Here is a 13,650-nt window from a genome sequence, read left to right as displayed (position 1 = left end):
CCCGGCGGCGGGGGAGGCCCGGGGTACGTGCTCCCCTCTTGCGCCTCCTTTCCCTCCCCTTCTCGCCGTTGCCCGCACGTAGACTGCTGCAGTGGTATTCCTTGTCCCAGTTGCCTTCAACTTCATGTGACTTTTAGATAAGTAAATCGTTGCTGTTCAGGTGTGGGGGGGTTAAGTGGGGTTTATATTTAGTTAGCCAGGGTAGGCTGGCGCTCCGGGCGGTGGCAGATAAGGTGAGCCCTGCCCTGCCTTTGGTGCGGCGTCCTGAGGCACGCACTGCAAACGTTGAATTTGGTTTCTGTGCCGTCAGCAAACACACACGTGCTCTGCCCGGTGTGATCCGTGGTACGGCAGCGCACGCAGCTGAGTGCTCCAAAATGGTTTCCACGGGATTTTCAGTCCCTGTGACTTACACGCATCTCAGACGACGCAGCGGTGTTCAGGTGTTTCTCTGTCTCCTGTTGGAGACTCCCTTGTTGGGAGTCGCAGTGTTGCAGATTTCGAAGATCTCTGCTGGTCTTTGCTTCCTGAAATAAAACTCCACGGGGTCCAGTCGCGTGGTGCCTGCTCTGCCATGGAGTGAGTGTGTGACCTCCGGAAAAATCAATTTATATCTGTCCTGGTTTCACAACCACTACCCCAGATACACGTGTGCCTTTCCCAACTGCTTTGAAACTGACAGAAAGAAATTACTCTTATTTTCCATGAAACTTGAAGGCTAGTAGTCTAAGACAAGCTTAATTCATTTTGTTCACCATATTTCTATACTCTCAGCTCCTTTTCCTGTGCAGTGCTAAGTATCAGAGGCTGAGAATGTGTCAGAGTGGAAAGTAGTGAGTAGATAAGGCTGACACACCTTTCTCTGGTGACAAGCTCAGTCTCTTTGCTACGGCGGCTGCTGGGGAGAAAAAGAGCTTTGAAATTTTTGCACACATGCTGTTTCTTGCCTTTCTTTCTAGTCTGTGATCTCTTAGAGTAGCTTCCAGCCAGGGAAGGTCTGGAAAAATAATTAAAATGCAACTCCCTCTCTTTACAGGTGGTGGAGTGGAGAAGTCCTTCTATTGCCTCCTCTACTCTCCAGTTTCCAGATTGCTATTTATGAAAAGGAGCTCATTTTCCAGTCCCTACCAACCTGCATTTTTTTTCTGCTGAATAGCTTAAACCTATGCCTCTGCTTCTGTTTTCAGTTTTTCTAAGCAGACTACGTGAAGGACTCTTGTCCGGATGCAGAACTCGCCCACACTTACCAGACGGGCTAATCAACAATTTGTTAAATTTATTCTCCTTTTCAAAAATTGAAAGAGGAATAGCAGTAGACAAACTGGAGCAAACTTGGCATTACCCATGTATATCCAGTTCAAATGCAAATAATGCATTTTCTTTAATCTTTTTTTTCTGAAAACAGGGCAGTTCTGGCATGTATCTGACCTACATTTAGATCCGACTTACCACATTACCCCTGATCGCACCAAAGTTTGTTCTTCTTCCAAAGGAGCCAATGCCTCCAACCCAGGCCCTTTTGGAGACTTTTTGTGTGATTCTCCATATCAACTTATTTTGTCAGCATTTGCATTCATGAAGGATTCAAACCAGCAGGTTTCGTTCATGATTTGGACGGGGTAAGTGTTCAAGTCACTCTGCAGTTAAAGCTTTTATCAGCTGGATAACCATATAGTGCGGTAATTCACAAGTTTATATTTGCACCAACAGATCTGAGTTTAGTATCTCACAAATGCTACTTTTAAATAGTCCCTTTAGTTGTCCGAATGGCTAATAAGTGGAAGACTGAGTGAGAATATAAGGCCTCAGGAACAGATTTCGATCTCTGTAATCATTTCTGGATATTGTTGGACTGTTCATTGGGACATTTACCACATGACTGTATTAGTGCAAGTTAATAGAAATGGCGCGGGGAGGGTGGGAAGTGGAAAAAGCAAAAAGAAAGGTCAGAGGAATAACTGACTGGAATGAATTATTATGGGAGGTATTGGATTTTGTAGGTCTTAAGGTCATGAAATCTAAAGTGCATCCCTTTTTAGAAGATACTCTTTAACTATATTTTATTTGGCTCTGTAAGAGGTAACTAGAATCAAGCAATACTATAGCTTATGTATTTTTTTTTAAAGTGTATACAGTTACCATTCAGGTTCGGTGCCTGTATGAATTCAAGATCAGGGGCTAGCGGGGGGAGGATAACAGTGTTGTAGATGCTGTCTCTCTCTTCATTACTCATAGCTGCATGTGCTTCTAAAGAAAATGTGGTTTCACGGTCCCTCATTGCAGTATTTTGGATGTGTGCAGTCCCCTGTTGAGTAAAACGTTTACCTTTTCTGTGCTGATCTTCCTTATTAGAAAATGGGCATAATAATACTCTCTCTCTCACACAGGTGTTATCTGTGAGGCTTTGTGTGCCTTAGCAGTGGGACTGGAGAAAGAAGTGTGAAAGGGAGGCATATGAGTTAGTACCATGCCCTGTTACTTTCTAGGTATTCATAAAAGATAGCATTAATTTACGCTTCTGCCACAGCAAAATTGTCCATTCTGCCATCACATAATTTTTTATGGTATACATCAATGGATAATTTATCAAAGAGATTAGTATCTTTTGAGTGTTTGTGAGAACTAGTTTGTTTATCAATGACGGGGTCTTTTTGCTGGAAAGGTTATATATGTTGTGTCACTTAATTTTGCTTGGGGAAGGGTGTTAGGAAATACGAATATGTAAAGACAAGTGATTAATTTATTTCACTTACCTTATTGTACTACATTTTCAACAGGATGTTGTTAAACGGGGAAAAATAAACTTACAAGGTTGTGCAGATGATGAAAGATACCTAACCCAATGTTAAACGGGGAAAAATAAACTTACAAGGATGTGCAGATGATGGAAGATACCTAACCCAAACTGCTCAGTAGCTCAAAATGATGGAGTTGAATTAATTTAATTTCTCAGGAATCTCAGTTATGATAAATGTGAATCATAGGATTAAACATTAGTCTACTTGTTTGGTTTTTTTAAAAAAAAGCCTTTGCAGAGAGCCTTTCAGGCAATTCTCTGAATTTAATTAAAGAGTCTATAGTAGTATTACATGCTAGAACGTAGATGTGTTTGCAGAATTTTTTGCCTTTCTTTATGTTGCTAATAAACCTTTGTTAATAAAGCCTTTTCCTTTTTCAGAGATAGCCCTCCTCATGTTCCTGTAAAAGAACTCTCCACAAAGTTGGTCATTAGCATCATTGGCAATATGAGTTCTACAATTCGTAATTTCTTTCCAGATCTTCAGGTTTTCCCAGCCTTGGGCAATCATGACTACTGGCCACAGGTAAAACAAGTTAGAAATTTGTTTATGTATCATATCGAGTGTGTTCCTAACCCCTCAGAAAGCAGGTGTGAAAAATAAGAGTTAAACTTGTGTAACTATTATTCTGGAAACAGTATTCTACAATTCTCCAATTAGCATTTAAAATTATAAATAGTTCCAATCAAGAACAGAAAGTACATCTCTCTCTGTGTGTTAAGTTAGCCAAGCAAACGTTGATGTCAGGTAAAATCTGTACGTTGCCTGAGGTCATGCAGATTTACTGCTAATCGTTCCTCATGGCTTAGAACCAGTAGGTCTCATCATAGTTAGTACACACTTATTTTTTTCTCGCTGTGTAAGTCATGCACGTGTGTACAATAACTTAATCTAACAGAAATGACACCCTTAATGGATCTGTGAGCGCGTGGTAGGATTCAAGGCCTACTGAAAGACCTACTGGAAATCTGTCTGCTGACATCACTGGATTTTTTTTATCAGACTAATGGCAGAATTTTTGTAATGTTCCCATAGTTCTGCCACTATTATTAAAAATAATGTCTTTTTTTTCTTTCCTTATTGGACACTTAGAAATGTTCGCATTGATGATTTACTGGATATGTGCGCCATTGCAGCTGAGGAAAGTGCTTTTTTACTTTCAGTGTTCTGCGAATATTGTTCTTGGCATAGCTCAAAAGTAAACAGTTGCTTCATGTGTCCTTTAAAGCATATTGTGGATTGATCTGGCAGCACACAGGACTGAGAAGCAAATTCTGTCATTGGATCTGAGGGGATCGGAAGGGATGTGGAGCAGGTCAACTAAAATACTTTGTTTGAAATGCCTAATGGGAATTCAGTAACACCCCTTCACACCCCCAAAGACTTTTATTCCAGCTTTCTGTGTTAATCATGAAGCCTATCAGGGTATATCTTGGTGTAGCAGGTGATTGTATCATTGCCTGTATCATTGCTGGAGTTAGTGAGAGACAAAATAAGAGCTAAACATATCTTGGAAATGCGAGTGCATAAAACAAGCTGGGACTTCAGTCTCTTGTGTTCTTACTCTGGTAGTATAGCTTCAGCTTGTCATATGCACTGACAGGGGGCCAGGTTGGTTCACCAGAAACCACTGGTAAAGTATTTTGATAAATAACACCTTAACTGAAGTCTCACTCAGTGTTTTGTTTTCATTTTGTTTTGTTTATTAAAAAGTCTTAACAGAGAATAGTTGTCATTCAGCAGTCTCCTTTGATACAGAAGAAAAAACCTGTATACAATAACATGGTAAACAAAGAATGTAGTGACTTTTCCAACAAATACAAGTTTTGTTTGTGAAACTACATCTGAAGATAGAAAAAAGATGGTCAGGAGGGGCAGACGGGCAGCAAATAGTATTCTGAAGCAGGCTGCTGATTGGAATAACTGTTGTAGTTCTCTCTGCACAAAACCACACAGGGCAGGCTTCACCAATGTGCAGAACTGACATACTTTTCCGTTACTGTTTGAAAAAGACCATGGGATCAGAAATTCCCCACTATGGGGTCATTTCAGGTTGTTGGATTTTTTTTTTTTTGTCGTTGATGACATTTCTGTTTTTCATATGGACATGCTTGGCAAATGTCCCGTAGACTGGAAGTGATGTGGAGCAAGCCACACATTGTAGGCTGTTCCAGAGCAAGTGTGAAAGCTGCATGCTCACCATGCACCAAAGGATTTTACTGTTCTCTATTGTGTTGTGACCTGTCTGTCTGAACAATTTAATGGTCTTGGGTGATTTTTCTTGCAGAGCCTATTAAAAATACTACTCAGGTTAATCAAGCATTGGGGTACCTTTCAGATCGTATATTGTGACCTCGGTCTTTCTGCATAATCTTATATGTTTCGCATCCTTGCCCCTGCTTAAAACAAGTTCCCGAACTGCTGTCTAATCCACGAGTTCACAGAGCGCTGACTTGCCTGTGTCCAGACCGCCTTCGGTCCATAACATGGCCTCTTATCTGAGATCAGGTTTTGCTATGTCTGTTAGTGACTGTTAGCTCTGGCTGAACTGGTATGGCTCAAAGCTTTCTTAATAACTCGTATCTGTGCACTGCAAGCAACAAATGTCTCAACAGACTTCTGATTGCACTAGTCCTAGACAGGGACTTAGTGCCTAAGCCTCTAATAACGTAGGTTTAGTTTCAGAGATCTTAGAAGGGTCAAATTTTATGTTTAAGAAAACATGCACTGTAGTACTGTTCCTATTTTTTGACCTCTGTTTGCTGCTTCTAGCACCGAGAATCCAAGCAGATATTTTAGGAAAGGCAAGGACAGGCTGGGATCTTCTGTCAGGGTTAGATGAGAGCATGGCTCTTACCAGGCTGTGGTGCTTGGGCATTGCTTGGCTCAGACTGAAGAGTGCTACAGTCCTAATTAGAGCCGGTGGGAGAAAACATTGACAGAACTTTATTTTTACATTTTAAATGCTTTGTTACTAGAACTACAGGGTATCAAGGAAATACTTGTGAATTTCACCAGAATGTTTCTGAGGGCCATAGTAGAGTTTTGGGGAGCTGCTAGGAACCCCGAGTTGCTTGAAAAATTCACCTTCTATAAAAGCAGCTTATGTTCAAGCTTTTCCTCCAAGGTACTTTATTTTTAGAGTTTGAATCTTCAGGTTATATATTTATTAATTTTGCAGAATGTATGGTTTTCCCCTCTGCTGTACTCCTAAGGCTTGAAAGATTTCTGGCAGTAGTTTATCAATGCATTAACAAGGCCACGCAGTCAGTTCTGACTAAGTTCAGGCATTTGTTCCTGATCAGCAATACTGGATGTTCAGAAGTTTTTTTCCCTTTCTTGAGTTCCTCCTGTTGATGACTGGATATACTTACGTGTTACGCGAGGGGTCAGGTGGGATAATTCAGTGATTTTTTTGTCTGTGTGTCTGAATGCTAAGACTTAGGCAGGTTCTGCTCTCTCACAGGATCAGCTTCCTGTAACTACCAGTGAAGTTTACAATGCTGTAGCAGATTTCTGGAAACCTTGGCTAACTGATGAAGCAATCAATACCTTCAGAAAAGGTAAAATATGCCAGTAATGCATTGTAAAGCTAGGGCTTAGAGAACTAATGTTTCTATAGATTTGTCCCATTTGTTTAGCTAAGTCTCGTAGGATGAATCAGCACAATGGATTATCTGTAATGCTTCTCCTGGAAGAAGTTATTTGTCTTTCTGAATAGCAATGCTTATCTTCATGGTACATTTATTCTCTTCTGATGCAATAATTATTGCTTCTTGTAACCTGTACAGTATTATTGGCTTTGTACCAATGCATGTGAAATATCTTATTGCCTTCAAGACCTCATAATGCTTTTTAGATCAAGGTGTATGATGCACAAGAAGACTTAGATTTGGTTGTAAAAAACTGATGAAATGTTGTTTCTGTTTCGATACTATATGTATTTCAGAGCATATTGAATAGGCACATATTTGTTCATGTTATGATAGCACATAGTTTTGGTGATTATACTGTTAATTGCATCCATCATATTTGCGTCCAACTTACTAAACTGGGAGAATATTGATATCCTAATTATGATTTTTCTTTTTAGTGAAGGACTGAAAAGTTCAACCCAATTTCCAATCCACTCAAACGTTAGGGATTTGGAAGTTTAATTTGTGTTTTTGTGTCCTGAATGAGAAGGAACTCTGGGTAAGAGTGGAAGTAGAAACTCTAATAGGAAAAATAAAACTCAAAGGGGCAGACCTTAAGTTAAGGTGTATTGGTATAGCTCTGTTGCCATGGCTCCACTGAAGTCCATGAACTACGAAATTGCACCCATTGAAGAAGCTCTGTATGCCATGCAGAGTTTTAGGAGCTTGGATTGAAAAATGTGATCTTTACTTTTCATCATACTCCAGTCTGAAGTTAAATGACTCTCAAAGTACAAGGCTACTAAACTCAAACAGTTCTTCCTGGAGGAACTTACATGTTTGCAGTATTTCAAGAAATGTGGACTTTTTAACAATTACTGCATCTCTTAGTGTGGAAGAAATGTTACAGGGCACTTCTTGTGTGTCAGTTGGATAATTGCGTCTGAAAACTGACAAATAAACACAAAGGCAATTACAGGCAAGAATTCATAAAAAAATCAGTGTCAACTTCTCCTACTAAAATGTTGCTAAAACCAGATTCTTAAGATGTTCTGTTGTGATAAGGTGATGCATGGCTTGAATAAACATGCCATACTCTATTTTATTAGAGAGAGTAAGGCTGGGTATTTTGTCAGTGCTGTACTTTCATTCTGAAGTTGTGCTTTGAAGCCTTTCATTTTTCAGATGATGTTGGTCTTATTTTCACAGGTGGCTTCTACACACAGCTGTTTGAATCCAGTGATAGCTCTCAACCACTCAGGATAATCAGTCTGAACACAAATTTATATTACAGTCCCAACAGTGTAACTGTGAATATCACTGACCCAGCCAACCAGTTTGCCTGGCTGGAGGGAATATTAGAAACCTCTTCACAAAAGAAGGAAAAGGTAGGGGCTGTGAACAGAACCTGTCAGCATTATTTGTTTAAATGTTGAAAAGATTTAAAAAAAAAAAAACCAACAATGAAAATATAAACATGATTCTAGAAGAATATTAATGCTGCCAAAGATACTGCAAAATCAAAATTTCATTTTTTTAAATAATTCTTCCTTGAATATGCACATTATACTACAACAATTAATAAAATAGTTGAATGCAGTTTCTCAAATTATACAGTAAAATACCTTGTCTTTCCTACAATGTAAGATACTGTAGAAGCCAGGATGAGAATATGTAATACTTTCACTTTTGTTTCTTGACTCTTTTTACTCATAGCCTTTAATTTTAAAATGTGCACCCTTGGCCTGAGACAAAAGCTACCATATTTCATTTACATTTTTATGTAACTACAAGTATCAAAAATAGAAATTAGAAAGGAGTTTGTCAACCACAAAACATAGCCAAGCTGCAGCAATTGCTATGATTTGAGTGTTATAATAAATTGTCTTACAATGCTCAGGTTTTGAAGTGAGGTTATAAATTGTTGGCTCATGTTTGATTGATTGGTGCGGGGATTGGGTCATCATCTGACCAGAAAAAGTGTTTAATTTGAAACATATTTATGTTTTGCTACGGTGTTGTAATTTTAAAAATATTATCTTACAGTCGGGAGAAAGGAGAGATTTCCCTTCCTCATAAAACCCTGCAGCATATTAGTTGGTGTGTGCAGTTGGAACCAAGTCTCAACCTCAGACAGAGGGGTTTTAACCAGTTCTTCCATGTTTCTGGTGACTCTCTGACCATGCAGGCTCTGTAATACTCTAACATAGTTTTTCTTACTGTCCCCTTGAGATGCCAAATCATAAGTCTTGCCCTAGTAACTTATTTTTTCATTAGAAAGAATTGATCAAATTTTCCTTTGGCCTAAAATCACACATAAATTTATCGGAACTTTTTTCCCAAGAGTATACTGAATTCACTTAAAAAAATTACTCATTTTTTCTCATTGTGAATTTAAACATTCTTACTGTTTGTATTTTGTATAACAAAACTGTCGTGATTTATAGCTTTCAGAATGCCATTTCTGAGATAGAAATGGTTACCACAATTTCATAATAATGCAAAGTTACAGATAAAATTTTAAGTTTCAAATGAAGGTACTAATTGTGCTTTCTGTATCTAATTCCTTAGGTATATATAATAGGACACGTACCAATAGGATACTTGCCATATGCAAGGAATACTACAGCTATCAGGGAGTATTACAATGAGAGACTGGTAAAGATTTTTCGCAAACACAGTAGTGTTATTGCGGGGCAGTTTTTTGGACACACACATAGAGATAGTATCATGGTCCTCCTGGATGAAGAAGGTAATGATGCTTGTTGAATCCTTCATCTTTTTCTTCTTGATTAAAAGCAAATTAATACTTTCTTGCATGTTCTTACTAGTCAGCTTCTGTTATAAATCATTGAAAAAGGGAATTGGGAAATACTGCTATTTATCTACAAGAGTTCAAGCCTCACACACTCCCAATTTTTTTTCCAAAGAGAACCTTGCAAGGCAGACTGTCTTTTTTTGTTGAAGTCAGAAGAGACTCCCCAAACTCCCTATATTTTTTTAATGAATGCTTATGCCTAGACAAGAATTTCTAGTCTTTCCTCTCCACTCTCTCAGTGACACGGGCAAATTGTACTAGCCAGTTGCTATTGTGTAATGTGTCAGAGGGAATGTTCTCAGGCCAACTAGACATGCTCTATGTTCTTGTGTTTCCTGCATCATTACTGTGCCTCTCTGCTGAGTTCCCTGCTGCTTCAAAGTTAATTAAGATAAGGGTAAGCAGGAGGCAGGGGAAAGAAAGTCTCTGCCTGTTGCATCTCTTAGATCAGCTAATTTCCGTTCAAGAAAAGCACCCAGGTTTGAAAATTTTGTTTACTGCTTTGAAATCCCTTAGTTTAAGCATGGGCATGGCCGTATGGAGCACTCTAACATCTCTAACAGAAGATCTCTAACAAGTAACTGGTTAAGTATTTGTGTCTGTACCATAGAACAGGTATGTGAGAGGTCCATTGCTTTGGTTTATGTAAAATACCCAAATATTAATTGGCTCTTTATCTATGTTTTGTGTGAACTCATAAAAGCAATGCCAAAATGCTGACTGGGGTAACAGTATTCTAAATAATTTACCTTTTTACATGCCATTGTCATGGAATTGATCTCCAGTAAAAAGGAATCCAGCCCTAGTGAAAGAACTGGCGCTAGAGGTCCATTGCTTTGGTTTATGTAAAATACCCAAATATTAATTGGCTCTTTATCTATGTTTTGTGTGAACTCATAAAAGCAATGCCAAAATGCTGACTGGGGTAACAGTATTCTAAATAATTTACCTTTTTACATGCCATTGTCATGGAATTGATCTCCAGTAAAAAGGAATCCAGCCCTAGTGAAAGAACTGGCGCTTTTTTTTTAAATGGTATTCAAGGCATTCTTATACCTACGTTTTTGTACCTCTAGTGAAAAAACTGGCGCTTTTTTTTTTTTTAAATGGTATTCAAGGCATTCTTATACCTACGTATTTTTGTACCTTGTCTCATCTGGGCATGAAATCATCACCTCTACTGCAAATTTCACTGAGGACAGGCTGATCTTGGTGTGTTGTCATAGTTTGCATGTGCAAGTAACTGCTTCCAAATTATTTTAATAATTTTGCATCTTTTGACAAAATTTAAACAGTGAAATTGCATATAGCTAAATACAGTTTGTGCTTATCTGTACAGTTTTAGGCTGTCTTCTATTCATGCCATTTTCCTCTTGACAAAATTCCAGAGAATTCAAGATAAATGTAATACTGTAGCCAACATGAGTGTGCTGAGATACAGAGCTCAGTTTTATCTTCTCCAGAAGAATCTACTGATTTCCAAGCTTTCAAAGCTTCTACTCATATGTGGAGACTGACCTTGTGATTTCACTGCTGTGAAGTTGTCAGAGTAAGGAATAGTTAGGGCTTCTTTTTTGTTCCACAGAGAACCTCTCAATATACTTACCTGCATATTCTGTCTAGTTAAAACCCGTGTACATCCTCATTGTTTCAGTTGCTGTAAAGATAGGCGTTCACATACTAGGTGCTGGGCTAGTCTAGATGAGTGAAGTCGGGGTCAGGTGATGATACCCTGGTGTTCCTAATAACATCATAAATACATAAAGCAAAAAATACATAAAGCAACATGTAAAATATAGCATGGAGACAGCAACTAAAAGTTTTGAATATTTCTTCAGTAGAAATATGCAAAATACAGAGACCTTACATATAGGCAAGACCATTTTGCACAGGTAGCTGAATTGGTGGGAAGCCTCTAGTATAGACAAACTTAACTGGTGCACACTGGAATGTGTAGTGTGGTATTTTACACAGATTTTGGTCTATCCAGTGGAAGTATAGGAGGAGTTCACAGTGATACAGCTAATCCAGTGGAAAAAAAAGCTTATGTACCTAAGCCAGTCACTCTGGTTCTTGCTGTGTTGATTCTCTACAAAAACATTTGTCTGAGAAAGAAATGATCGAAAGGAAACTGTTTCCACACCTTCCCTCTTCCTGCAGAAAAGCCAGTAAATTCCTTGTTTGTGGCACCTGCTGTAACCCCAGTGAAGAATGTATGGCAAATGGAGTCCAATAACCCTGGCGTCAGATTGTATCAATATGATCTTCTTGATTATAGCTTGCTGGTAAGTAAAGATTTTAAAGCATTGTTTAAGACTTTAAATACAGTGTCCTTAAAAATTACAGCGAGATGTCAGCCTTTGTCGTATTATGGCTATTGGTGGAACTTTGGTGCTTACTCTTACTTTTCTTCCTGGGCAAAGGAAGGGAAATCTGAAAGAGAACTTGGTCAGTCTTTCTGTGCCTGCAGGACTGCCCAGTACTTCCTGTTCTCTATGAAATATTTTTACGACGTAGAATCAAAGACAGTCGGAAATTTTCTGGGCAGAATCCTAAAACTATTTGCAGGGAGCTCTGCAATGGTGAAGAAGGTTCACCTAAATCCTGGGCTTGTTTACCTACCAATGTTGTTTGCTGGTGGTAGCCTGAGCTTTGGGATGCAGTCCATGAAATGCTTCTAAAGGGTGTAGAAGAGCAGATGAAGAAAAGCACTTTTTAACCATGTGATGTCTTTCATAATCATGCATCTTCCTATATAGAGTTTATACTTTTTATAGGAAATTATAGATAAATTTAGAAGGAAAAAAGTAGAAATCTTCTATTCTGTAGTCTCATATGATTCTTGGAGGTTAAGTGAATCCTGTATAATTATTTTGGCTCTGAATGACTCGGATATTCTCTCTAATTCAGGGTAAAATCTTGACCTTGCTGAGTTCAGTGGCAATGCATCCTGCAGCTTGACTGGGACTGGGGTTTCTCTTTGGAGACCTATGCTAATACAGGCTGCTCCTTTCTTGTGCAGATTTCACTCCTGCATCTCCATCTCTCCCTTTCCCTTAAATTCTCCCTGGGCCGTTCTTTTTCTGTCCATTCTGCCCCTCAAGCAGTGCCTGCAGAAAAGAAACTTCTGGTTCTCACCCTTTTGCTCCACTCCTAAAGCAGACATGAGCATAGTGGAGTTTGGTTTACAGTTTGGACAGGAAAGACCTCTAACACTGCCGCTGCTGCCTTTTGTGGCTCCTTTTTCCTCTCCTCCCCACCCCCCCACCATTACCGCACTGCAAGTACCAGCTTTGGGTGTAAGCCCAGCTCTTGGGGTAGGACGTGACCTTCTATTCAGTTGTGAATAATGAGGAGTGACAGCTTCCTAATCAATATATCACTCTAGAGACTTAATGAAGCAGGGAAGAAAGCAATACAGGCGTGCCTATTTTTTCTTTCTTTTTTTTTTAACTGTAGGATCTTTGGCAGTTTTACTTGGACCTCAGAGACGCCAACAAGAAAAATGAATCAAACTGGAAATTAGAATACATCCTGACTAAAGCTTACAGCATTGAAGACTTGAAGCCAGAAAGCCTATATGAAATGGCCAAGCAGTTGTCTGTGCCACACAGCACACTGTTTGAGCAGTATTACAGTAACTTCATTGTGAGTTATGACAAAACCATTGTCTGTGAAGAGGGGTGCAAGACCTGCCAAATATGTGCAATCCAATATTTGGATTACTCCTCATACACAGATTGTATCAATCGGGAAGCAACGTGGAGATGAAGTCTCCATGCAATTTATGCTGATACTGACTTTAGCCTGTGATTTAAAGAACCTGCTCATCCTTTCGCTCAAGCACTGACATGCTGACAAGGAGCCTGTGGGACTTCTCTGAATTTCAGGGGAGCAATAAATCTCCCTAGATCCTTCTTCTTGTAAACGTGTTTTCCTTCCACATCTAAATAAAAGTTTATTGGCTATGTAACAGTGGCCAGATTGCTGTTGTTCAAGTGTCCTGTACCCTCTGTAACAGGCATCCCAGTATGGGGGAATAGAAGTTACTCACTCAGTTCTTTGGAAATCCAAGTCTCTTTTCTCAGGGTGTATAAACGTAGGCAATGCCATTTCAGGCATGGGATTTGTATGGGGGCAGGTTTCAACCATCTGCTGTCACAATTTGCAAACTGAAATCTGCAAAACCCACATTTGCTGAGACTGGAGTGCAGTTATGTTGTTGATGCGGTGCCAGTATTAGGTATCTCCCTGTGCCAAGTTTCCTTTTCCTTCTTAACCCCTTAAACCCACCTCTGTTTAGGGGCATACTATAAGGACAGCAGGAAAGTGACTTAATGGACCACAAACCTCCATCCTGTAAATACTTAATGCATTTTTTCAGAATGTGTGTGTTTGC

General features: G+C 39.2%; 1 protein-coding gene across 2 annotated transcripts; it reads left to right on the top strand.

Annotated features, from left to right (window-relative positions):
• The first annotated feature begins 1,532 nt into the window (after positions 1-1,532).
• On the top strand, positions 1,533-13,239 carry SMPDL3A (sphingomyelin phosphodiesterase acid like 3A). Of its 2 annotated transcripts, none has more exons than XM_009289116.1 (8): positions 1,533-1,619; positions 2,388-2,458; positions 3,179-3,323; positions 6,265-6,361; positions 7,643-7,821; positions 9,005-9,185; positions 11,412-11,536; positions 12,711-13,239. In XM_009289116.1, exons 3-8 carry the CDS (start codon positions 3,246-3,248, stop codon positions 13,020-13,022), a joined length of 972 nt encoding a protein of 323 aa, XP_009287391.1. In that variant the 5' UTR covers positions 1,533-1,619; positions 2,388-2,458; positions 3,179-3,245; the 3' UTR covers positions 13,023-13,239. The 2 variants fall into 2 exon arrangements, with proteins under 2 accessions (XP_009287391.1, XP_009287390.1); XM_009289115.1 differs by having other exon boundaries at positions 2,388-2,486.
• Positions 13,240-13,650: the final 411 nt, after the last annotated feature.

This window comes from Aptenodytes forsteri, unplaced genomic scaffold (assembly GCF_000699145.1).
Source record: "Aptenodytes forsteri isolate BGI_AS27 unplaced genomic scaffold, ASM69914v1 Scaffold217, whole genome shotgun sequence".
NCBI classification, from domain to species: domain Eukaryota; kingdom Metazoa; phylum Chordata; class Aves; order Sphenisciformes; family Spheniscidae; genus Aptenodytes; species Aptenodytes forsteri.
Note: the sequence above shows the minus strand (reverse complement) of the source record. Positions and strands in the feature narration are given on the sequence as shown.

Excerpts from the sequence above, each read along its gene's own strand:
- SMPDL3A (XM_009289116.1), top strand. The coding sequence starts at position 3,246 with ATGAGTTCTACAATTCGTAATTTCTTTCCAGATCTTCAGGTTTTCCCA. Across the intron at positions 3,324-6,264 it reads ATCATGACTACTGGCCACAG|GATCAGCTTCCTGTAACTAC; the intron begins GTAAAACAAGTT and ends GCTCTCTCACAG. Across the intron at positions 9,186-11,411 it reads GGTCCTCCTGGATGAAGAAG|AAAAGCCAGTAAATTCCTTG; the intron begins GTAATGATGCTT and ends CTCTTCCTGCAG.